Here is a 27,245-nt window from a genome sequence, read left to right as displayed (position 1 = left end):
TGCTGTACTCACCGATCCTCAGGTTATAATAAGTGACCAAGCCAGTAGTAAACTCGCAATAAAGGAAGTTGTGTGTCGCGTTAATGGTACGAATGCACGAATACGTATTATTATTAGCATTCATACAAAAACAGAATGGTCCCGCGCTCCATAACGGAGCTGTGCGCCAATGGTCGTTATCGTGTTCGAAGCAGTTCATCTTTTCCGTTAAACATTCCTTCTCGAGTTTGGCCTTTTTTCTCAATTTCCTTTCCTTCTTCTTCAAACGTTCTTCCTTCAACCTTCTTCTTTCCTCTCGAGCAATTTCTTTCTCATCTTTTTTCGAGTAAGAATCAGGCTCGCAGTAGCACTTATGACGAGCTTCTAAAGGACTGTTCAACATCGGTGGTAGTCGACGATTACTATTTGCTATATCTATTATATCTAGTATAAAAAGAATAAGTTCAATCAAATCTGTGTTCAAATACTTTCGTGAGTCACTGTATGCACAATTACTAACCTTGCCTGTTTCTTCTATCAGGAGATTCCAAAATAGTAACATCGATTCTAGAGGGTCCAAGATTGGTCGTTCTATTCTTCTGCACCTTTGGAAACCTTCTAGTCGAAGACGCCGTAACTGGTGTGGTCATGGGCGTCGTAGTCACAGTCGTAGACGGGAACGTTCTCGAACGAGCTTCGGTACTTGTCCTGGGAAACACCGGAGTCGTTCTTTGTGGCTCTGTCGATTCACCGAGAGTAGACCCTGTCTCTGATCCTGTTGATAGCACCGTTTGGGCGTTTGTTCCTATCGTAGTTTCTTTGGTAAAGTCATTCGTGGTTCCTATACTGCTAGAAGTCTCTTTTCGAATCGTGGTTTCTTTCATCGTCGTGGTAGGAACGGTTGCATACTTGGTTTGATGATACTTCTGATGCCTCTGATTCGGTATCGTGCTTTGCGTAGTTACAGTCGTCTCCATTGTTTCACTAACATTCACTATTGGAGTCTCATCATGCACGCTGTTTGTGAATAGAGTATTATTCTTTCGATGATGGTGAAACTTCCTGCGCCTTTGTGGTTTATCATCCTCCACTTCCGTCTTATTACCGACCACTTCCTTCATCTTTTGACGACGAGGCGCCTTTTTTTGTTTGGAAGTCGTTGATAAAGTGGTGGACGTTGGTTCAGTCGTGGTGGTCGTATCGATATCGGTACTTTCTGTGACTGTAACGTTAAATCTAGACTTCTCCGTAGTATCTGTAAATGCAGTTCTGTCCTCCGCCACTTGGTTATGCTTTACGATGGGACGAGTGGTTGATGCAGTAGGATTAAGCGTAGTAGTGTGATCGTGTTTCTTGTGATGGCGATTCACGTGGTTCTTCGAAGGGTGATGGTGCGATTTGTGTGCTTCGTCTGTGTTCTTTGACCCATCCTCTGGGTCTCGCATAACTTGAGGTCGCTTGGTCATCAAGTGACGACGAATATCCTGGAATGAATACCACGTCATGCATACTTTGTGCGAAATAAAACACGTATCTTCGATGCTCACCTTTAAAGTTTCCAACTGCAACCTCATTTCTCTGATCTGTTGTTCAATTTCTCGCCTCGAAATTCGCCATTCGTTGGGATCTTGGTACACGGTTTCTGAGCAGTTCACGCCTCCTTGTGGAAGAACCGAACATTTCGGTGGAAACGTTCTTTTTGATTCTGATTGCCGTGCTTGGGTCGCCTAAATATGAGAATGAAGATGATACGTTCGTCCGTAAATTTGTTATATTACAAGTATATACCTTCAAATCATCAAGTTCTTCTTCGATACTCTCCATGATCTTCGTCACATGTTCAACAGTGTCTTTCTTCGCGACACTCCTCCGTATCCTCCTGTGCCTCTTTACCACGTCTTCGATGTTCAGCCGTCCTTTGACTACTTTATCCAAACTAGGATCGAAGTCATTGATCGAGTATTCAGATTCATTTAAATTATCGAACTCGAGAGACTCGTCTTTCGACGTTCGGTTATCAAACCTGTCCCTAGGAGCACATTCATTACGATGAAACGTTCGTGTCTTATCCAACGAATCATCAACGACTTTCTAAACTTTCGTACCTGAAGATCAAGTTTACGTATTCCCTCTTAACATCGTTCGCGAGGCTGTTCAGTTCCTGGAAGAAGTCCTCGTCGTCCTCCTCGTCGATGGCTCGTCGGTCCCGGTCACCATCATTATAGTCATCATCGTTCCCGTCGATATCTCGGCTAACATCTTCGCTGTCCATATCTGACACGTCTCGTTTGCCTGAGAAAAATCGTGAACGATGATCTCCTTCCTTACTAAGAATTATTAATCTCTGCATCCTATCCCCTTATTGATCTTTTAATCAACCAAAATGATTTTTTATGGCACGGGACAAAAAACCAATTGATTTTTATTTTTATTGGAAAAGCATAAGAATGTCGGAAATACTTTTTAATTTCTCAATACTTAAACACGCATCTGCTCTACTAACATTAAGAAATTTTTAGAAAATTATGTGCATCAATTTCTTTCCTGAGTGATTCGCAAATCCCATATCGTCGTAAATGTGATATTTCATGACATTAAAACACTCAACATTATTAAAATATTTTTAATCTCGAAAACGTTACTAAATAAATTGAATGAAATGGCTAGGTCTTGTGAGGTACCTCGTCTAGCAAAATATCTGGCCACGTCCGTATACACATCTGTGGGTCTTCTGTCTCTGCCAAAGCCATATCGATGCCCATCGATGTAATCATTCGACTCCAATCTGGTATAAACGACTCCATTTGGCGTGAAACAGGCGCATTTCTTCGACATCCTTGGCGAAGGGGCGGCATATTTGCACTTGTGTCTCCTCCATCGGTGACCTTCCCTCTCGCAGCGCCACTTTTGACCTGGAATACAATTCGTCTGGACTTCCGGTCGCGAGCACTCGATGGCCAACCGTTCGTGCTTCGACGAGAAGGATGAGTGAACAGGATGAACCCTATTATCCAGGTGTGGATCAGAGTCTGAAAGGCGGAGATCATCATTTTACGGTTATTCGCCGCTATTTTCTTGCAATCGTGTTCCTTGAGAATATTCACTTCTCGGGGTCCGTCCTTCGTAGTTACAACTGGAAATCCCATTCCATAGCGAAGGAAAGCGACGAGAGGAGATTTTATGAAAGAACCGGGTGCGCGGACCAATAAAATGGGATTAAACTTTGATCATTGCGTAAATCCCGACTAGCGAAACTTCGACAAGACTTACGTCCGACCTCAGAGGGATTCGAGCCCCTTTTCAACGTGATTATCCAAACCGGTTGAATAAGAATTCGTTCGACTTAACCGCGAGTTTCAATTACGTCGAATTCCTGGACGTAGCCGAAGAAGAAGTTTCTTCGATGTTTTTTCCGTGTCGCAAGATACAGCGACTGTTGAAACTAATTAAAACTTTACGCTTCTAAGAAAATCTGAATCCGATACAAGCTTAAAGAATATCGATCTTAATCGCTTAAGTAATTGCTTCTGTCGATGACTTAATTAGGCCGATCAAAGAGCGTGCAGAATACAAATAAGCAAGATAACAGTTTTTCTTCGACTTTGCGGATCTTCTATCTTTGTTCGAATTTTTCGATTTAATCTAACCGAAACGACTACGCTTTGCTTAATTCCGTCGTCGGCTCTGTGTAAATCTCCGGCTTCGAGTAATTTATTCATTGAAAGATCGGATCATAATGCGAGATTGCAGCTCTCCAAAGCGGAGAGCAATTTTATTGCCGCGAAAAGGTCAGCGTGAAGTGTTACGCCTTCCTGCAGGGGAAACCGCGTCCCAAATAGGGAAAGGCTACATAAAGAGCAGGAATTACGATTTGATAATCCGCAATAAAACGAGGCAAATATCTTACTCGATTCGTCGATGATCGAGTCCTCGAAATCGTCATCCTCGGAAATGTCTTGATCACTGCCTGTATCATTCTCCAAGAATCGATGCTCCGACTCGTGTTCGGCGTCTGGATCGGCAACGTTGTCTTCTTCCTCTTCCGGCGTGGCGTTCGCGTGCTGTTTCGCCAACGTTTGGTTCTGCCTCCTGGCTTCCCGTGCTTTCGATTCTGCGATCGATTCCGGAGTTTCACGACGTCCGGAAGATTCGATCAGAAACGTATCCGGCCACTTAAACTTCGATCTTCTTCCATGTTTACTGCAACATGCGATTCTTCTTGAAAAATCAAGTTTTTACGATCCGAAGATCTCGATTCTCTTGCTTGGCAATTTTGTCTCATTTTATCTTTCTTCGTCTTATTCAACCCACGAGTAGGTAATTGTCTTTCAACATGGAATTTAGTTCACGATATATATGTGTATGGCGAAAAAATTGGTGATGTACTCACTTCTGAAAGAGTTTCTTAAAAGAACGACCGTCCATCTGCGGGGGCGTCTCGACGCCGGCTATGTCCAAGAACGTCGGCGCCAAATCGATGTTCAAAACTATGTCGTCTACTCTGCAACGTCATATAGATGCTTTATAGTAATCCAATATTGCAGCTCAACCCTTGGGGTAAATACCGGTTCGGTAAAGTCGCTGCGAATATTCTGATATTTCGTCCTTCGAATCCCATTCCTTTCATCTCGTTTTATCGCGTTATAGATCTTTGATTTTTCGGTATTGTTCAATTTCGAACGTTTGTAGGGCTTAGGGAAACATCTAGCAAAGTTTATAATAGCAGTTCACCTTCTTACTCCTACTATTGTATTTTAAATCTTAAATTTTTAATCTAAATGTATTTCCATTCCAACAAGATTATTCAGAAATTGTCGTAGATTACTAGATACCAGCGGAGGTCAGTCGTAATGATGCACGAGCAGGCAGTTGATAAAAACTGCAACAATAGCCCCGAGAAGCGCGATCTATCAGTCATAATATTTGCTCTATCGAGCTAAACAATTTCACCCCTGACATTTGAGTATCGCAAGGACGAAGCCAATATCAACCCTATGGCGGCGTAATAAAGTGACGAAGAATTTCGAACAAAGAATATAAAAAATAATTATTTACACTTGTGGCATTAAATACAAAGATATGTACGTGTTTTTAACTTTTGTAGCCAACGTTTGCAGTTAAGATGACAAATTATAATAATTATATTTGACGATTTGCCCGAGTTTCTCGCGTGTTGCAACGTGAAAGGATTGAACGTTTTCATCGCTTCGCGAAAACTTTCATTCGAAAGAAAACAATATTCTTTTCCGCAACACATCGCGTTTTTCAAACGAACCGTGGTATTGCTCCGCCTCGTGGCAGAAACCAGGCGCCGTTTATTAAATCTAGAAGGGACTGCACGCGGAAGCAAACTTGCCCCACGCCGCGCCGTGGTATTAACCTAACGACGATGTTTATAACAGACACGGTTCTGCTTCAATTTATACGCGAATGGCCGAGGGTTCGCGTTCACACGGTAGTCTGGCAACTCGAAAACAGTGAGCTGTCTCGTCTGTTAGCTGACTGTCTTTTACTCCCCGTGCCGAGTTTGCCCCGATAATTTATCGTTTCCGAAGTTGCTGCGCGCAGCCGTAATTCCAGAAGACGATCAGACAACGATCACTTATACGCGTACTAATACGCTCTATTTATCGCGAGCGTAATCTCGTCATGACGCGTGGATTTAAGGGCACGAACGCGATCGTACGTTCGACGCGTAAATGCACCGTTTTGCCAGGAATATAACAACACGAATGCAACATACGGCAATGGCCAGGCACGTCGACCGAAATTATCGCGTGTGCTTTTGTGCTTTAGCCCATTCGCGCATCAATTTACCATCCTGACGGTAACTACCGATTCACCACGTGCAACATTGTTGCAAGACAATGACCGATTATGGAAGAGAGATACCCAGTAGCGCAAGATAGAATGGAATGGCGAAAGTAAAGTTCAGAATGCCTAAACGATTGTACGGCCGGTTACAACTGTAAATCTTTCTCTACTGGCGAATCAATTTATCCAAATACAGCCACTAGTCTTCATCTAACTTGCGTGATTTACAACTTCACGCCTCCTCTTCGCGCGCTCAACCGACTCATGATGACTCGTTTATTTGTCCTACTTATAACTACCTACGAAGATACACTTCCCGGCACGACGAGTCCGAGAAGTGGACACGCAGCTCGGCCTACGTGGAATCAAAATAATCGTACAACGTGCGATGCTTACATGGTGCCAGGTTCGATTCCAGGTCCTCTGATTAAGAACGGTACCCTGACGTCGAACTCGAACGGGAAGCTCTTTCCTTTGATCAGGCCAAACTGTCCCAAATGGTAACCGTGGTCGGACGTGTAGATGATGTACGTGTTGTCCAGCTCCCCCAGGTCTTTCAGTTCTTGGTAAATCTGTTAACAAGCGGACGCACAAAAATAAACGAGCGTTCCGGCGAAACGAGTGGTTCTCCTGACGCGACCGTGGCAAGAGCTTCAATTAATACGTGTCTGCAGAAACGTTTCTAAACGAATGAATCACCGTACCCTGTCCACCGCATCATCCACGCTCTGCAACGTTTGTAGCCTTTTGGTCATCAAAAGATCCGTAAACTGTTTGTGAATCGGCTGCATTTTCTGCGTCACCTGCAGGATCCATTGCTTGTCAGGATTCGGCGCGTAATCGTAAGCCGGCGTGCTGAAACGAAAAAGATCATATTGGGTATAGTGAAACAGGACTCGTCAAAGGACTTTCGCCGCTTAAGCTACTCGTTTGGCTTCGATCAGAGCTCTCGACGAATACCCTGGTTAGCCGATTAAGTGTCTCGAGGCTTCTGTAACTAGGATTCGAGCACGTTAGCATGCAGAATCCGAACTGGCCAGGGGAAATTGAATTAATCTCGAGTATCGAACGAGAGTTCGATGCAACGAGTAGGTGAAACGCGATGGATCCTCGAGACGCCGTATCCTCTCCTCCTTTCTCTTCCTCTTTCCATCTAGCTCTCCACCAATTACGCGAGACACAAAATTATGGGTAATTGGCCCTTCACCTTCCTCCACGTCCTTCAGAAATGCTCGGCTCGAACGTGCTGGATCTCTTTGTCTTACCCGATGGACCATCGTACGAGACGCGAGAACAGGTTTACAGGCCAGTTGTTCGGAATTTCATAGAGAGCTATGATAGCCCAGAAGGGTAGCAAGAGTATTCGACGCGTTGTAACTTTTCTATCTAGCTGCACGTACTTATTATAGATTGTTAAACGCCCATTCTCGAGATATTAAAAGGCAGAACGTTTAATCGAATTCCACGACTACTCTCCCTAATTCCAAATTAATTCCCGTGAAATGAAATTGAGACCTTGTCCGGGGAAGAGAGACGGCGATGCGTGTCGACGGTGCATGAAAACGAGCGTTTCGCGTGCGCAATAGCTGTCCGCTACCTATGACGCGGATCCCGTGGAATCTCGTTTCGCTTCAAGCGAGACCGTGCTGGATTTTCGCGAAAAACGAGCGAGAGGAACACCACCTAACGCGATAGCAATGCACCCTCTGTTCTCGTTCAATCAACGTTCCAACGAGAATCCAACGACTGCAGCGATAAATCCGAATAGAAACGCCCCCTTTTCAACGAAATCTAAGAAAATGAACGGCAAACCGGAGGAGATTTCTCCAAACAACGAATCTACGATTTCTGAAGGGAAAGAGTGTACTCGAAGCTCGAAGCGAGGTAGATGAATCTAAGACTGGCTGGAGTTTGAAGAAAGAAGAACGTGGTTTGCGTTAATTTCCTCGGATTGCCTTTTCGTTTGCACAAACGTTGCTGCGGTGCAGAGAAGTAAAAGGAAGGCCGAGTCTTTATGCAAATTTAAAATAAAGCTCGCAATCTGACGGTGGCTCCCGAACGAAGAATATCGTCGTCCGTCCTGGTACAGAACATTCCCCTCCCTTCCAATCCCCTCTACAGTCTACCGTCCATGTATATTTCGTCTGGGCTCCTTAATTGCAGCCTATTCTGCGTGCACCGGCTCGCCACGGCCACTTAACTTCCCCGCGAGACACTCGACGATTATATTTGCACCCAGACACGTGCCCCCGCACCACCTTCCCGCTCTCGTCTCGCTCGCGCACACGGTATCCCTGAAATCCGCGCGCGTGTTTTGTCTCTATGCGTGCATCCCTCACGCGCGCACCACTTGAAAAGCGAACCGTCGCTGCACGCGCTGGAACGCTAATCGACTGCCTTCCCTGGGTAATTATAGAGCGTCTAACCGAGGACAATCGATTTCTTCGCGCGATCTCGGCACCGCGCGGTTCCTTCTCGCGTGCTTTTACTCCCTTTGCGATCCAGCCGGTTAGCCGATTTGGTGGTGCTGCAACTGGTGTCGCGTGGAACGGTTGTTAAATTCTTGAATTTTTGAAATTTCCAATCTTTGAATTTCTAAAATCTTGAATTCCCGAGATCTGGAACTTTCGAATTCTCGAGATTTCGAATTTTCAAGTTTGCGATTTCTTGAATTTTTGAATTACATTCTCCAGCGCCTTTGATGGAACAATTTAAATATACATTCGTTTCGTGCTTGCGCCGACCTGGTTCTCCATGCACTTGATCAACGCTTCGTTAGGTTCGAAGTTGCAACGTCCACGCTTGAGAAAGCTGGGTTTCTTTGAAGAGGAGCGAATAATGGGGAAAGTTGATATCGTACAGACGCCAAATAGTATCCGATGTTTCGCGGATCATCACTTTCACTGTCTGAACCGTTGAATAGGCGCAACGTCTCGTTGTTTGCATATGCCACAATGGAGTTTAAGTCGCGCCGTTCCGTTACTAAACGTGCTCGATTCATTACGCGTTTCACTTCCAGAATCAATATCGATACTTCTTTTCATCGTTCTTCCAGACACATAACTCTTCAGGAATACTAAGTAGACTTTTTATTCATCTTTTATTGTTCGGCATTCCAATCACGGAATTATAAACGTTCAATATTTCAGATATTACCAAGGCTTGTGCTAACAATTTACGAGGGCTTAAATGTATACCGCTTTAATACTTCATAAAGTATTTCTTCTCTTATAATGGACGATATCGAGGGGCAAGGTTACAAAGACATTCGCGTTCAAAGTGGACGTTGGCAAGGATATCGGGCGTATCGAAGGTAATCGATATTTGAGGCACTCGAAATGGCTGTCAAGCAACTTGGAGTGTCGTAAGGAGTAGCAAAAGGAGGCCACGTACACGGAAGAAAAATAAGTGTTCGTTGGTAATAGTCTCCATTGAAGAGCTCGCTTTCTCTTTTATTCTTTTCGACCGGTGACTGGTGGAAAGAACTCTGGACGAGTAACGAAGCACGCGCCCGATCACAAGGGATCGATTGTCGAGACGTTGCGAATGCACACGTCTCGAATTGACTTGTACAAATAACCGAGCTGTGCTCGTTCGACCAGCAAACGTTTCGATCGACATATTTCACGTTGGTGCACTATTAACGATCTAAGACGCCATCGAATCGAACCTATCTATCTCTGTCCGTTCAATTCTTCGGTTTTCTTGTTTATTTCTCGAGCAAAGAAACTCGACGCAGTCAAGCAACCTCTTCTTTCGTGTCTCTCCGCTTGCGATCAAGCCGATACGCGTACGCTGTGTCGCCACATATTTACCCACGCCTCGTTGATCAATTCCAACGCCATTGGGTCTCGTGGTCGCGCGATCTACGCAAATCTGAAAGTCGGTGGAAATCGTGACCGCGATGCGCCAACAGTCGATCGATCGTGACCGCGATTTTTCAGAGAAAAAGGATGACGACTAAATGGAGAAAAAATGTACAGTAGTTCTATACTAACGAACTGAAATTTGTCTTGTTAATTGATCATCGCTGTTTCCACCAGTTACCGACTTGTGGATTGAATTGTTGAACTCCTTTCCAAATGAAACTTCAACTGCACATATCCAAGTTCGTATATTTAATTATCATGATTGATAATTGACTAAATGGCAAAATTTAATGATATTAGTTCTTCGAATTCAAACATTTCATATACATCAACCTAATAATTATGCGAAATAAATTTTCCAGATTTGTATGTCTCCCCAGATAAATCTTTAACCCATGACTAGTTAATATCGCACTACCCTAATCAGAAAAATGTACGTTGCGAAACGAATTCGAATCCGATTTTACGGCGATTAATTTCTCCTCCCTAAAAACAGGCGGAGATCTGTATTCCCTAACGGTAATGGTGGCATAAATTCCTTCCGCTAATTACTCGGACGATAAATTTCGATTATCTGATCAGTGGTGATATTAACAGGGCTGGGCGCGTTTCGCTGGAATTAAAACGGACCCTGCGGCGAACCACGTCGCTGCCCCGCGACACGGCCGCACTTAATACAAGCTAAATCTCTGATAAACTCCGTTCCCGCGCCCACGGATTAGTTACGGTGAAAGGGTGCTGTCAAAATATAAACGTGTCTCGTAAACGCGCGATAACGCTGCTTTACCCGTGTCCGCGCGTCTACCACTGTTCCTAAAATGGCACGGGGCCATTAACACGAATGCTGCGACCAGATTACAGTAGATCGGTCGTATTAATTGACGGTGAACGTCATGGAGCACGTGGAAACGAAGACGAAACCACCAGTTGATCTGTTCGCGTGTCCCCTTCGAATCGATGAAGCTCGTCGCTGTATTCAAGATCGTAGAAATTGTCGAATGTAGGATTACTTGAGCCCTAGCTTCAACATCTTAAAATTGAATCTCCAACTTTGCATAGAACAATTAAATTTGTATATTAAGACATATCATTAACCTGTAATGTAGCAACGAAAGAACGAGAAAATATCGTATTTAGATCAAAGTAAATTGGTTAACTTAACCGAAATATCCAGTCCTTTTTTTTGGTCCTCGATTGGTCTCCGATCGGTCATCGACGTGACTCAGTCGAGTGTCAGACTAGTTAAGCCTCTTTCTACTGAAATCTCGAAATTAACGTGTCTTTCCTTTTCATAGAACGTTTCAACGTCGACTAAGGTGCTTTGCTCTTGTTAGCTCTGGATTTAGATTACATTAGTTAGGCTAGGCCCCTCGAAAAGTGCACACGTCACGCGGCGTGTTTCGTTTATCTTGACCTCGTTGGCACGAGGAGAACTTTGGAAGATTGATTCGCTCCGAATGTATAGATGTTCTGATTAAAGCAGTTCTCTCCCTTGGGTCATTGACGTTGTCTTTGTTAATGGACTAAGTTGTTCTTATAGTATTTATTCAAAGTAAGCGTTTAAGTACGACGATAAAAACACTCGATATGTTTTTTTAGTTTCTAAATCTCAATGGCACTCTAGTAGCGTTCATTAAGTTTCAATTTCTCGACTCTCTTCCTTAATTTAATCAAATCCTCGAGAGATCCTGCTAAGATTTCCTTTCGATTCTGTTTGATGGTGTGCGATAAGAGACGCTCGTTTTCTCGTCAAGTAAATTACGTTTCACCTTTTTCCCTAGTTTCCGATGAAAAGTCGCACTGCTCTCGATTTCAATCGAGTCTCGATCGATACGGTCTCCTGGTGTCGCAGTAAGACGACCGCTTATCAGATATTGCATAAAACAGATAAGAATGCCGTGGAGTTCGTAAAAGTAAATTGCGGCCGATCAGTTCGCGAAACGCACCACGACTCTCCCATTCCACCTGCCACGATCGAGTCACGAGTCGTTCGTATCAGCTCCGCGATCAGTATTGTTAACGCGTCGCTACTCTTAAGAAAAATTCCGATTATTCGACGTAAGAAAAAGTAATTGAAGACGTAAATAAGCCAGTACAACATGTAGATCAGATGTAGTACAGATGCAGAAACAAATCGAGAACGTTGTAAATAATAATAAATCTACATGTTATAGGAAACATATTAGTTACTACATGCGATAGTGAGAGAGAAACTGATTTGTATATTTTACCAACAACTATTCAAATCCCATAAAATACGCTGTTGTAAAAAACTTATACAAGTTATGAGTCATTTTGAATATCTTAGATATTCTCTTAATTCGTAACGATTAAAAAGAGATTCAATAAAAAAGATTACAATCACGTTGTATTAATATTCGGAGTATAATAGCTAATGGGCAGAAAGAAGCGTCGATCTACCATGTGCCATAAAATCGAAGTAAAAAATGGCAAGATTAAATGATACAATTTGATCCATGAATCATCGCTTTGGATCGCTCGAGGCATAGAAAAAAAAGAAATTCGATCGGGATATTACCGGAGTCGTAAAGCCGATTTCGTGCTGCTTGTCGCTCGAATCGTTCTCGATCGAGCGGCGGGGGTAAAAAAGGGGAAAAAAATATTAATTCGTCGAGTGAAACGACTCGGCCAACGGCTGCTTAAGGGCAAGGCAGCGAGTTAAAAGCGTCGTGAAAGCACGTAATTGCGCGTGCTACAGCACACGCATTAATTTCACTCCCTCTCACTCTCACGTTCTCACTCGATTGGCTTTTGAACGACGCGACAAGAGAATGGCGTGATGTACGAGAGCGGAATTAAAATCCCGGTTATGGAATTAAACGACCAGCTTCGCCCCCGTAACTTCTCTAAACGGCTACGATGCAGGCCACTATGGATCGCGTTTAATTATAGTTTACAGCGTTACGTTTCGATTCGCCGATTCTCCAAGGTATAGAAAAGAAAATAACCAGCTAAATATCCCATTCCAATTTCCTGTAGAATGAAACAAGCGTATTGGTCGAACAGTACCATTGCAGGAATAGAATTCTCCCGTGGTACGCGACTTTATGAGGCTTCATTTCAATTCGTGGCAATTGTTCGTGTGAACGGGTACGTACGTTTACACACGTTTCAACGAACCAACCAGCAGTATTCGAACGTTTGTTCTTTTTGGCTCTTCAATTGCTCGAACACCGTACAACCAGACGACGATCCGCTCGTTTCGAGTCGAAACTGTGCGTAGTTCTAGCCTGAAGTAGTATTGGCTGTTGTGGGCCGGCACGCATTCAGCCTGAAAATCCGGCAGTGAATCGCACCGTGTCGTTGCTCCTTTTCCCTAGAGGGCGCCCAAGGAAACGAGGTATCCAGGTACACGAAATGATCGTATCGCGCTAAGTAAATCGCTGCGTGTAAGAAGACAAAAAAATGGATAGGGAACGCAACGACTACCACGCTTTTCCAGTATTTTCTTCGTAATAGCGTCGATCTAATCCCCGAAAGAATTCTATCTTCGAGACAAAGTTGCAGACGGGGGGCGATCCATGGAAAAGAAAAGATCGACAAATGGAAACGGTATCCACCCACGAGGTTTACCGACGCGAGGGGTATCCCATGGTGGAGTCGAATGAAATAGGAGGAAGATCTCTTTTTAGAATCGATCCCGACGGGAAATGCGATCCGGCAAAAATACTTCGTACAATGAGGCAATCTGTAGTCCCCCGTTCACAAAAGACCCTTCGCGAAAACGTCACGCGTTTCTCTCCTCCTTGTCGCCGTCTGAATCGCGTGTACAAGTCGTTCAGGTACGAGGCTCGTGTCCGGCCAACGAGAAGAGAAACCAAACGAGAGGACGAGAATGAAAAGGAGATGGAGAAACTGCCAGAGGACAAAGACAAAAGATACGTTTTTTTCCATCGTGGAACAGAGAGGTGAATATAATACCTGCATCGTGGAGGTACAATAACGGGGCGTTGTCCAGAGGGGCGAGACGAGACTACCAAGAGGGGTGCACGTTTTTAGTGCTTTTCATCGCACACACTGCACCACCCCGTCTAGGGTACTCCATCACGCGACGATGACACCGTGGCTGCAGTTATCTATCCGGTTGTCTAGTCTAGAGTGCCTCTGTGTCTCTCGTTTTTTCGCCTTCGGTTTCTATCTCTTTCTCTTTCCTCTCTCCTTTACACGCTGTCAAATCATCCACCGACTTCACCGACGTTCGTTTGCGAATTCAGCCCCCGTTGTTCCTTGTTTTCGTTCGCGATTCTTCTTCTCGTTGTCGCGCCAGACCGTTACGAATATCGCCCCGTCCCGTGTATATCCTCGTTAGAACGACGCCTGAATGTCCAACAGCTTGAGAAAACTTTGACACCGGACGTTGGATGGCTGGCGCCCGCGTGCACGCGCACGGGTTCTTCGTAGAAACGGCTTTCGTTGTCAGGAAGCGCGTGTATGGTGGCGTCGACGTCTATGGTACGCTCGCATGTTACCGTTCGTCATGGTGAATGAAAATGAAACGCATCACGTCGGGGGGATTGGAAGTGTAATCATCGAGGTAGAACAGCTTGGACTGGTTTTTTCACGCCATTAGATATTGCTCTACCGTATAGAGTATAGGTATTGTACATTGTGTTTTGTTGTATGTATAATCCTGTATTTGGGAAAATATTGTATGTGATGTATTTTGGTGATTTTTTTAAGAGAATGTAAAATTAAGTATAAAAGTCTAAGGGTATAAAATAAATTCAAAAGTTCTCTCAAGCCAGTACGTTTCTCCACTAGACGCTCGTCTGTGAAGACGACATTACAAGGAATGACCGTTCTGTGTATCGTGGATGATTCCTTTGTCGAGAAAATGGGAAGCTTCAAGTACTTGGACAAGGCCATTTGATTTTCTAACCGAGGAAAAGAAAGTGTCAAACATTTGAGGATGGTATAAATCAAGCCCTTTTTTATACTGCGTCATGAGCCAAGAGAATCAACTATAGCATGGTATAGTGTAAAGTGACACAGATCATTTTCTGTAAAGAAAGATACACCAATTTTATAAGACTAGTCTAATAATATTTCTAAGACTAGTTTTATAGACTAGATTTATAGATAGACCAATTTTATAAGACTAGTCTAATAATATTTCTAAGACTAGTTTTATAGACTAGATTAGTCTTGTCTTAAATAGTTTTCCAGTGTTATAATCTTACGTTGCTGATGATCTATATATATCCTATAAATCGTCAGGATATCAAATATCATAAAACCACCGATTCTCCATAAGAGTATACAGCAGTCAGGTTAATAGTCCAACTTATCCTATAATCCGATGTTGAGATCTCTATGCAGAAAATAGCAAATCGCCTCCTACACGTTTCTCCACGCGATTTAATGCGTCAAAAGGATTATCGTTATCGTATATCTCTGCAGCTTAACGTAATAGTCTTGGGGCGATGCTCGAGAAAAGAAGGTAAATTGCGATCTCTGAGGATCTCCGTGGAAAACAAGTTCAAATCCTTTCGTGAACCGTCAAGCGTACATGAAACGTTAATTGAAAGCGTATGCTCGAAATGACAGAATCTTTGGTAATTGGCAAATAAATTTCTGATCCGGGGCTAACGAACTGACCCAGATATATCTCGCCCGACACGATAACGAAGGCAAACAGAAATGACAAAGTTACTCGGTACTTACTGGTGTGTAGTGACGTTGAAGAAGAGGTGCGAGAACTGCGGCGCTGAATCCTCGGGACCGTGAGGCGCCGGGAAACTCGCGACCAACATCACCGGCTTCCGGGCGAAATTGTGTTTACTCTGGCGTAGAAAAGCCACGCTGTCGTTCGCTATCAGGTCCGGGTAATAGTCTTTGCTGTACTCGAAGCCGTGCTTTATCTTCTTCCCGTTCATGTTCACGCTGTAGTTGTAGTACCGTGAATTCATTATGAGACCGCCCCATTCTCGCCAGCCTGGCGGTATGTACGAACCGTTGTACTTGTTCAGATACTTGCCAAAGTAACCTGAAACGTGTGTTTGCGATAACGTGAATTAAATTAAATCTCCGAATAGTTAGAGGAAACTCGTTTCTATAAATTGATTGTAGGTTTGAATTAATCTGTCCTGTTTTCCTGTGATTCGTGATTAGTAGTTGCAACTGCGAATTCGTGTGTGCGTATGTGTACGTAGGACGAGTGACCTGAGCGCTAGGGTTATGGGTGAGTATTTGACAGAATGCACACGGATACACGTCATGGTTGAGCTGTGTGTAGCAAGAACGTGTGTTGTTAACTAGTTCTACCTATGTGGTTAAAGTGACTGTATAATTCATAATTCTCACTGTCGTACGAATTCTAGATTAGTTAATTGTTGTTCTTTATATACTGGCGACACGTAAACTGGAAGATCGAGTGCGTTTGGGAAAAAGTATGGATCAGAATGTTGCTATCGAGTGAATAATGACACCAAGGAGTGGCGAGCTCGTTTCAGGCGGACTTAATGAAAGAAAGATCTCTAACACTGGCTATCGCAATAGTAATTAATGTGCTATGGACACGCTCGGTTCGTCGCAGGAACTGACTCATGTAACAGATCGATTACCCTCCCTAATGTTTTGCTTTTATTTCACCCGGCAGTCGAACCGAAAAACGCGGCTTACTCCACGGAACCACCACTCGATCGATCGATTAAGAGAATGTAACTTTCTCGCACTTCTAACTTTCTATTTACCGTCTTCTATCCTTCGTTCGAAAGAACCTAAAGAGAAACAACAGGAAGGAAAGAATAGTTGTGCGTCGAATAACCAGCCATTCGATGTCTGTAAGCTGTCCTAACGATAAATTTTAATCCTTACTTCCACGATTGTCTCTTTATTGATCACCAAATATTAACATCCAATAACAAAAAGTGGATCTGATCAGTTTAGTTTCTATGATACTCAATTAGAATCTATTCGAAATACTTTAAACAACGAAACACCTTGAATGATAAAATTTTCAATTTCTCACGGATTCGATTCTGATCTAGGAGAATTCCGGGGAGAAATTTCCAAGATTTTCGTTTCGTCCGCGATAAATCAAAAGGCAATCCCATTTTCCACTACCCGTGGAGCCTTTGGTATACAGACACGTCGAAAGATTCATCTCGGGGTAGGGGGCGGGGGGTAGCGTTGAATTATTCATACGGGGCACCATCAAATAATTAATTCAAAAGTACCACGCCGTCCCTTTCGTGGTAGCCGCGTTTACATACCTGTAGCCGCGTTTCACTATCGGATAGCCTCTAAGCGGGGGCTTATTTATAACAGTTTGCACGAAGAGGAGCTTCTGAAGGGAGACGGGGCAACTTTTTGCCGGGCCAGGACCACCAAGCTGGTCCAATCGCATTACTCTCGTTTTGTGTTAAACGATGACATCTCAATAAAGGACCGCCTTGTCGAATAGATATAAAGAACAGTAAATCTTCCTGGAATGAACGAGTCTTGGAGCGAAAATTCCACGAGCGATCCTCTTACGTTATCGCCTGAACGATTCCAGCCGTGTACAGTCGCTAGTCTACAATCACTGGTCACTGACATCGTAATAGAATCTTTGATCTGTCTGGGTTTTATCGTAACCTGTCATTAGCACCAGTGCAATGTACTTAGTCACCTTCGAATGGCTGTAATCTTGCAATATTCTTGCTTTCTATCTTCGAAACAGTTGAGTCATCGTTCTTATCTTGTCCTCTAACCACTTAACGCACACGTTTGTATCGATGTATACGGGTGTAGATTCTTTTTAGTTTAACTGATTATTTTAGAGATCTTTATACTATTCAGGTTACGATTTGACTTCACACCGAACTTCACTTCTGGGAAATTTAATTCACGCAGTAAAGAAGCAAGTGAGAGAAAGCTTCGATAATCCTAGTGTTGAAAGAGGAAGGGAGAATATTTCAATTTCAGATGTCAGGGATGGTTTTCAAGCTGAGCCGAGTACGGATCGCGCGAACTGACGTTTCCCGCGGTGCGCCGGGGGAAAAAAGGATGTCGAGCGGATGTTCGACCTGGTTTCTTCTTCGACACGAGACTAGCGGGTAAGGTGGAGAGGAGAGAAAAAAGTAGTCGCGGATTAATTGCCAACGTCGTTTGAAAAACTTTGACCGATCGTCGTTAAGAGATATTGTCGGGCCACTTTTTTGATATCCAGACGCGTTTCGCACGAAACAGGTTTAAAGGATCGTGTTAATCTGTTTGAAAAGAAAATTTGCATAAACGTCCGTCGCTTCGACTTAGCGTTAATCGACCGCGTCCACGATTGAACTTTAATTATTATCGATAAATTCAACTCTTTGGACATCGTGTTATGAATACGGTAAAGGCCGATGGCTTGTCTCTTCCGTAATCGAATTAGTTTTTCGACCAACACGAATGGTGTGAAATTTCTTGAGTTACAGGAAAGATAACAGCCTAACTTATCAGCGATATCTTTTAATAACCAATTGACAGCTGAATTATACACAGTGTATTTATGAATATTAATTCCTTCCTATCGAGTAATCTGGTTTTCTTGTCGTGCATAATACCTATATCCTTGCGAGGTCGTTGCCACGATCTCCTTTAAGTGCACTTTACGTGACAGTGACTTAGCGCCAGCCTAAAAATATCTGGATGCACCAAGCAGCCGTAAATGTCAATTAGATTGCTATCGCACGATGCAGCACATGCGATGAACGCTAAGCGTTGATCACAATAATGATTAGCTAGACGGTCGACGACGAGTCTAATTGCTATCCCATCATCCCAATTTATCACTGTCGCCCTGCTCTACCATTTCTTACGTCATTCTTTGAAAATGTGCATTCTTTAAAAACCTACAGTATATACTTTGCTTATGAAAGCGGTATGTTCAAGTATATCGAGTGCTAGACACGGACAATTGTACCTAACTAACTGCACTTTCACTTACGGACACGCATCTATCGTATTGAATGTAAGTACCCATTATATAATCAGATATCCCAACACTTTGGAAAATTTTCCTACACTGGCGTCCATTATAGCTGTTACCCCTTTTGTATTAAGAACAGAAATGGGCTGACTTTTCTTTTGGATCTAAGTCACCATGTCGACGATTTGACGTTAATCGGAGAAGAGGTTCTATTCTATCTGAAACCAAATATTACAACGTCGTCCGCGATTCGACGCGGTTTGCTGGCTCGATGTGCCCTTTTCGTAAATTCGTTTGATTGGCTTGCCCATATTCCCGCCTACACGAGCGTGTATATCCGCTGCATCGACCGCAGCAACCGTTCCACGATTCCCCCCTGCCGGATATTCGTTTTGTTTGTCCGAAGAGAGGAGAACTCGGAGCCGCGACTGGCGCCAGGATATCACGGTTCCTCCGGCTCGTCCTTTTGTCCCGCTTTGTCGGACAGACCGATCGACCGACCCGGCCGGCTATGTCCCGGCTTTTTACGATCAAACGACGTCCAGGCTCGTCTGGCTATTATTTTTGCATTTTTACCAAAGCACTTTGCGCGTTTTCGCTTTAACAACGCCACTGGCTGCAGCACCGCAGCCTGCGTTTCAGAAGCAACAGGTAACGCCGCGTCATCCCTCGTACTTCAATTGCCCTACTTTCTTTTCTTCCATTCTGCGATGCCATTCTCAGATAGGTTGCCATTTCCTGCGGATAGATTCTCGTCTCGTGAGTTTATAATATCGTTATACGTGTACAGGTATATAACACAGTAGTTAGGTTCCGTTTCCGAAAAAATGCCGTTTAGCGCAAAACGTTGCGAATTAACGCAAAAATGGCGATTAGATTTCAACAGTTTATTGATATGTTTATTAAAACAATCAATAATTAATATGAAGTATTACTAAAAATGGATTAAAAGTTGCAATATTCAGAAATCCCACACACAAATTTGGACATCATATCACGCTTACTTAACTGAGAAATATCGAATGACGATGCGCTAAGAAACCGTTCGTTTTTACATGAATTTCTCCAATTTCTCCAATTCTCGGTGATATGGCGAAATCGTGTTGTAAGAACACGGTTGTAATGCGAAGGAGGCCTACGTAGTTAGAATGGTATCGCACATGTAGTTCAAACATTTCATAACTCAAAACGATTCAGTTTCGTGTTAAAAATTGAAAAACTTGTTTGTGTCGTTTTTCGGAAACATATAGTATCGAGGTCGTTGCATCGGAGGTCAAGGTCGCTTGAAAGTTACGAGGAGTCGTAAAGAGCACGTTGTTACCAGGCCATTTGAAGAGCACATTGTTACCATGGGGTTCTGTAGAGATTGCGTTATTGGTAGTAAAGGTCGTTTGAAAATCTTAGACGGATCATCGAGTTTGTTAACATAGATTTTGAAACATATTAAGGGTTATCGAACTTCTAATGTCTAGAAATTAGTTTCAAACGTTTCAGGTTTAACGTAGATTCTCTAACCTAACATAGATCCTGAAGATCGAAAATCATTTTCCTATAAAATAATCGTTTTACGTTATTTGAAATAATTATTGTGATACTATAAACAAATAAGATGATACCTTATACACCTACCTGACAAATAACAAATCATTCACAAACGCAATTATTTTTATAATGTAATTTAGAACGCTTTAAAAGTTGTAAAAAGTTGCTCGGTGATCGGATATTTTAAAAGCAAACGTTCCGCGATAAACGTGTAGCGCGCTCCAACAGTGCAGTGGTACTTCAGCAATGACAAAAGAATTTCAATGAACAAGAGCCGCGAGCCCCATCCCCAAGTGCATGGTACAAAAGCCTGCGTCCGCTGGTGCTCCAGTTAAATCTGATTAGCTGCAAGCAATGCAGTTCATAAATCCGATAGCAGCATGTTAAAGCTGCTCTATAACGGCGCGCCGGTGAGATATATCGGAAGAAATTTGGAGGTTGGTTGCGAAGATTGTCATCATCGTTTCGGACTCCTGTCACGAAAATGGACCAACGGGTTCGGGACAGCCGAATTAACGAACAGCACAGGAATTAGCAAGGTTAAGTTACACGTGGCTATATTCGGCGCATCGCGATGAACCAAATCGCTAATGGGTCTCCTTCCAATTATTTTGGCCGGTTGTTTCGTGCGCCAAGGGTATTAACCCCCTTTGAAGCTGGCTCGGATCGTTCGCGTGTCGGCCCGTTTCTAGGATTTTCAAACGTCCCGCGGACGATTTAAAGGTGCATCGCATGTATCCAACGCGAGCCAAGTTTAACGAGGCCCGTAAAAACGTATCACATAAGAAATAGCAGCTTTATATTATACACAAATCACCAGTTATTACGAGGAAATTTCGTGATCCCGAGCCAGTGGTTCGAGACCAATAAAAATATATCCTTTTACGAGTAATAAGGAGATGACGTACACGCGAGAAGTTCATTCGACGAACGAGCATCTTTGAAAGTATCGTTGATTCTAGGAACCATGAAACCAGTCAGGATGTTCCTTTCTCAGACTCTGTTTGCTTTTCTGACTCGTGTATAGGTCTCGACAAATATAGCCGAACCTTGGTAACTCGAATTCTAAGGGAAGAGCTGCAATCTTCCAGTTTTGTGCAGGTTTTTCCTTATCTAATTTTTCGGTCAAAATAAATTTTAACAACCTTGTAAAAATTTTTACGGTAGAACGAAAGCGAATGAGCAAAAATTTGGTCTTGTAGGAGTTCGAGTTATTGAGGTTCGACTGTATCGTGAACGTCGTTGGTGCATCGTCGAACTGTTATTTGCAATTTCTCGGAAGACTTTAAAACATCGTTTCGCCGTGAAGTAAACTCATGGTAATTCGAAGGCACCGCAATTACGCGAATTGTCGCATTTAATAAGCGCCACACTTACCAAACATTAATCAGAGAAAATGCTTCTGAATAACATTTGTGCCTTCGTCTCGCGTTGATACCGTCATTACGCAGTTATTGTGATTATGTACATAATGGGGGCCGATTTGTCTTATTATCGGAGCAAACGATTTCGCCCCGTGTTCCTCGTTTATTCTCAATTGTTCATTTCTTAACGAGACTACTGGAAGACCGTTGGTAGTTCGAACACAAGAGAAGTCTGTATTCGAAAATCCATTCGCGAACAAACGTTAACAAGTTGTACCATCGGGGGTAGAAACACCTTTCGGGCGCAGCTGCACCTGCATCGCAAACGCGATTATCAGCTACACGACAACTCCTACGTATTTCCAGGCCTGACATTTCCTGGAATTTGAGTGGGTGCTCTCCATAGAATAGCGCTCCACCTCTATAAACTGAAGATCAATCGTCTCAAGCTGTATAAACTGGAATCCGGAACTCTTATGTAAATAACTGAAATGCCAGCAAGTGTATAAGGAAGTTACGATATTTTAGATATCCGAAGAATGGGAAAGGTACTTTAGATACAAACAAAAGTAGTATGAAACACGATAAAACCAATCAATCATGATCATATGATCACGTAACATTTTCTAGAAAATAAAAAACTTATTTAAAAGCAGTACAATTTGGATGTCTAATTACCTACACTAGGGTTGTAGCATAGTGCAACGTGTTGCCAGAGCTTGCGAAATTTCCCCGTCTCGTATCCTTTTTTCGCGATTCGAATAAATCCCAGAAGAGGAAAACGCGAAGAAAATCACGTCTCTTGTTCGAAAAGACTGCAGTGGTTCCGGCGGCTTAAGGTTTAAGGTGTCATTCGTTTTCACCCAATCACAGGCAGCTTCGCACGCCTTTTGACGACGGCGTAGAGAGGGTCGCAAAAGCCCAATGAATGCACCGATCCGCAGAGCTGCACCTGCATCGTGGGGGCCCTTTTGTGCTCGCGATGTGTGCGACCCTCGTGTATCTTGCGGCGAGCTTGTGGGTGCCCCGTGTTAGCCAGGCTCGTCTTCGACTACCTCTCCTCTCTCCACTCTCTTATCCTCTTTCTATCTCTGTCTGGCCTCCGGTCCTCGTTTCCCCCTTCAGCATCGGTGTTCTCTTTCCTTCGTGTCCCACGCGAGCACTCGAAAAACTGGCGGCGCGTCCTCTCGAGCCGCAACACAGCCACGAACAATGCACCTCCGCGCTGGTCTGCCGCGCGGCGCGATTTAAATTTAGATAATCTCACCTGCACGAACCCGAGTTAGAGGCTACCTGAGCCACACATCGTGTGTGCACACGCTCAATCGTGCCCCTTCCGCACTACAACCACCACCGCTATGGGGTTGGTCATCCCTTTTCCATCGTACCTTGTGTGAAAACTCCGAGTTTCTCTACGATGGTTACCTCGAAATTTCCTCCCGATTGTAAATTTCTCTCTTTATTGATACTGCCCTTTTATTACGCAGCTATTTTCCAGCAGCGAGACTAGAGGTACGGCGAACGAACGTCTCGTTGCGATTACCAAAGTTAAAACGCGTGAGTCACGGTTAGAACTTCACGGTTAACCGGGAACTTCGCGTATTATTAACGTGGATGGTTCGAAGGCCATTTACGGTTCAACTTCCTTAACGAACTCCCAGCGAAATATTCCAGCAATATTACAAGTTAACTACCAGCTGCCTTTGTATCTCTTAATATCCGACATATTTGCCTGTCTACGAAGTACCTCATCGGTATCTCTCATCGTTTTCAACGTTGCATCGCGTACATATCCATGTAGATGAGATTCGATGAATTCCACGAGATTCTCCGGCGAACAGGGAGAATAACGACTACGTCAACGATGAACAGTCGAGCAAGAACACCGACCTGGCTATCCCGATAACGCCTAGGCTCCTCGCTTCAGGACCTCTCACGAACCATCCAGAGTTTCGTGCGGTACCGGCGCATCTCCGCTTGTATCTATGTTCGGTTCCTTCCTTCGTGATCGTCTGCATGGTACATCACCGAATAGCGCCGGGGATATCTTTTGAACGGAGGCTGTTTCGCTTGCCTTTCAAAATATTCTATGGAGTCGTGATTACTTTAAAATGGGATTATAGTAAGATGGAGTTACTCGAATCGGTAGAATACGTAAGGCAAGGCCGTATGACGAAGCTAAGCAATTTGCCAAATTGTTGTTTTTCATATTTCTTCTTGCTCCAGTTAAAGTATACCAGATATATTTTCTCATCGTTACGTTTAATACGTGCGTACATTTTAAATGTTCAAGCGTACCTTAGTCTACTTTTGATTCGAATTGAAATATACTCCTCATAATTTCTTTTCCGCATCGAAGATGTCTGCATCGGATATTTTATAGGATGTTAGGAGAAACGCGATGTTTACGAGACGTCCAAGTTTGTAGAATTATTTGAACACGCTTAGAGAACCGCGAGCATGTACAATGCACGCGAATTATGAGACAGCGAACGAGAAACGCGAGTCGAACAACGCGATATATCGTTTACCAACATCTTTCCAACTCATCGCGGTTTCGTGCTTTCTCCTCTGCCTCTCATGCCCTCCGTTTTGCAAGCCTTGTATCCAAGATTCACGGAATAACCTACTCGATTGCCATATACGACATGCCGGAACCGTGCGAACTCACAACGTACAAGGGGATTTGTTTTATTGCCGTTTAGGTCTGGCGTGTGAGGGTAGAAGTTTCTTCGTTGCGTCGATGTGAAAATACGATCTCGAACGCTCGAACGAATCGAACGCGAATTCCACGAAACAAAGTATCGTTCCATCGATTAAGAATTTTCTCCTCGCTATTGGAAATTGTATCTGCATGAAAAGTTATCTTAGAAGTGATTTTTTTTCTATTCTTTTTAGTTATGAATCGAACAAGTCCTCGTGAAGTTAATAAACCATAGTTTAATACTTTAACTGTAATTGTACTGTTAATGATTCTAGTCTTGCGAATATTACAAGACCTTATCGCATTCTCTGCCTACTCCCCTTCAATTTCGCAAAAACCATTGTTGGATTTGGCCGTGGTTTCGTAATAACCATTCTCAAACCACATCGTGGGGGATCTCTATCGAACAGAAAGGAACGGGTGTTCTTCACATGGCCATTTTCTCGCGCCTTGAACACCCGCGCGAAAATCTGATACCGATAAATTGGGTTTTAAGAACACCTATGCTAGCCTACGTAAATTATATGGTAGAGAACGACTCTCAGATAAGGGAACATCCGCTCTGGTATTCACCCCGCGCGACGCCCTTGCTCAACCATTGATAAGAATTGTTAAAGAGTCACGAAAATATTTCTATCGATGGTCAAAAATGATTAAAACTCGGGTCAATGTTTGAGAAATACCGTGCATCGCACACGTACGAGAGTCAAGGTACGAAATAGTAAAATTACCGAATGATCACGATTTGACTACCTTCTGAATGTTTTACCGATGAATCTTCAAGGATTATTTGCAACGTAATAAAATATAAAGTCCGCAAAAAGTTTGACAAGGGAACAAATAATATCTTAAAAGTAAATTGCATAAATTACAAGTTATTCAGTGTCAGGACTGTGAAATTATAAAGGTCTGTAGCCTATACTTTGTAACTTGCCAGCTCGCTACTATTATTGGTTGGTAAATTATTATGCAAAATAATTCTGCTAATTATCAGGAATGTTTTCACGACAACGATTATAAAATACACCCTTTTGACCAGGAGAAATTCGTCGAAGCCGTAAAATGCGGTATAATAATTCGTTGCCAGCTACAAGCAATCAAAGAAACGAGGAAAAACTTAATAACCATGCCAAGAGTACTTCTCCTCTTGTGACGGTTGATGAAACTCTTTTTAAATAGCTCGTTTCCCGAACGTATACTTACATACGATTCATAGTTTTTCGCGTTGGAAAGCGTTTCATTGCACGGCAAACGAGAATCGAGCTAGAGCGCACGGTACGGTCGCATGATATCTTTTCCGAGAATCCGTGAACGAGATCCAGGTGCCACGAATGGCTAATAAGTATAACACGGCGGTTGTAGCTTCGTGTTCGATTTGCATAAAGTAGATCTCTGCTCGGTGAAATCTACCGGACGTCGATCACCGTGAGCCAAGTATCTGCACGATCCATTAAGATCTATCTGATATCCTATTAAGATACATACTCTAGCTTATGCGACGCATTTAGTTTATTTCAATGGAAACAACATAATCGAGCCATTGAATAAAAGATCGTTCGTATGTTCGTACGCGAAAAATTCTTAAACACGCGATACTTCGATACCATAAAATTCAATTTTTTAAAAATCGTTCATAGTCGAATTTCACGAATCACAAGGCAAATTGCTCAGTCTGGCGCAAATATCATTCTGACCGATACATATTAAGAAACATAATATGTACCATGCATCCAAGTCAACTGGTTGAAATGCAACTTATTCGATGACTGTTGGATTTTGTGGTGAGAATATGTCAGTGAACAGGTTCGTGTAAGGTGCGCCACCGAATGTTTCTCGCGCTCGTTCTCACTTTCAACACTTCGATTCGAGTGCTTTGGTTTATCCAACAGTGAATCTGTTCTATACCTGGCGTGGTTTTGGGCACGTGTGTGGCCTTATCGTTACGTACTCGACAGCCGGCAAAGGGAAACGTAAAGCGAAAAAACACTGTGTAAAGATGCTGTCGAAACCTTTTTCCATGTTTGCTCTTCACCAGAAACAATTCCTTTAAATAAGCTTAACTGATTTTACTACCCTGTAAAACGTTCGAAGCGCCATTCCTCTTTAACGTTTAATTTACTCGTCTGTGGATGGTTTCGATATATTTTAAACGTAATTCGTATAAAACCTGCTGGGGCTTGGATCGTCCTCGAATTCGGAGAAGAATGTCGCGCAGTGGACAAGATTGCTCTGTACGCGTAGGCATTAAGGCGATCTCAGGGTCAGCTTCATTTCTTCGAATGGAATGCAGCGGTTTTTTAACGTACAGGGTGAAAGCCACTTTTAAGAGAACTTCACCGCTGCGTGCCGCAAGGACATCCAAGGCCATGTAGGATCTCAAAATCTACGTCCAACTAATCTCATTAACGAGATATACTATTTCCGCTTTGGGATCCAGTTCATCTATAAGCCACGATTGTGCAAAAAATCAAATTACGACGTACGATCAGCTAAGACCTTAAACTCTTAAACACCCACCTACGCAACAGTAATTGAGAAACTTTCTGGGGAAAGACTTATAGACATAGTATCTTTGAAGGTAGTTTCTACTGAAATACGTAAGTCATACTAAAAAGCCAGAACTCTCGAACTTCCAATAGAATTTGCTTGATATACCAATTTCTCTTGCGTACTCTTTTTTAACGAAAAAAAAGAAACTCCTCGATCGCATTCATCCTCGGAAACAAACCACGCAACGAGGAGCGACCTGTACTGTACTGTACGCCACGCTTATCGTTCAATCAGCGAGATCAATACGCAAGCACATAGTTAGCGGCATATTGTTTTTACTTGCCAACGCGAAGCACCCAAGTCGAACAATCGAAGCAATACCGTTGCCTTGGCTACGCTTCGCATTTGTACTTCCTGTCGCCGCATAAAGCCGCGAACAGGACGACTTTAATAAAAACGCGGAATCGATTGTAGGAGGAGCGAAGGTCGTGCTTCTCGTATGATCCCGAGGCTTTCGTTGCAATTCGACCTTCGAGATCGTTGAGACTCGAGACGAAGAAGGGAATCGG

General features: G+C 43.3%; 1 protein-coding gene across 3 annotated transcripts in view; it reads right to left on the bottom strand.

Moving 5' to 3' along the window:
• Positions 1 to 27,245, bottom strand: part of Sulf1 (Extracellular sulfatase Sulf1) — a 78,110-nt gene that overhangs the window by 1,957 nt on the left and 48,908 nt on the right. Inside the window, exons 4-14 of one of the 3 annotated variants that reach the window (XM_076618913.1) lie at positions 15,348 to 15,669; positions 6,498 to 6,648; positions 6,190 to 6,365; positions 4,370 to 4,480; positions 3,887 to 4,179; positions 2,661 to 3,008; positions 2,085 to 2,271; positions 1,768 to 1,915; positions 1,527 to 1,706; positions 500 to 1,463; positions 13 to 423 (exon numbers count right to left, since the gene is read on the bottom strand). In XM_076618913.1, the coding sequence (XP_076475028.1) occupies positions 13 to 423; positions 500 to 1,463; positions 1,527 to 1,706; positions 1,768 to 1,915; positions 2,085 to 2,271; positions 2,661 to 3,008; positions 3,887 to 4,179; positions 4,370 to 4,480; positions 6,190 to 6,365; positions 6,498 to 6,648; positions 15,348 to 15,669 (3,291 nt within the window). Of the gene's footprint in view, positions 1 to 12; positions 424 to 499; positions 1,464 to 1,526; positions 1,707 to 1,767; positions 2,009 to 2,084; positions 2,272 to 2,660; positions 3,009 to 3,886; positions 4,180 to 4,369; positions 4,481 to 6,189; positions 6,366 to 6,497; positions 6,649 to 15,347; positions 15,670 to 27,245 lie in introns of all 3 variants that reach the window. The other 2 variants (XM_033347925.2, XM_033347907.2) reach the window with 2 other exon arrangements.

This window comes from Bombus vancouverensis, chromosome 5, assembly GCF_051014615.1.
Source record: "Bombus vancouverensis nearcticus chromosome 5, iyBomVanc1_principal, whole genome shotgun sequence".
Classification (NCBI taxonomy): domain Eukaryota; kingdom Metazoa; phylum Arthropoda; class Insecta; order Hymenoptera; family Apidae; genus Bombus; species Bombus vancouverensis.
Note: the sequence above shows the minus strand (reverse complement) of the source record. Positions and strands in the feature narration are given on the sequence as shown.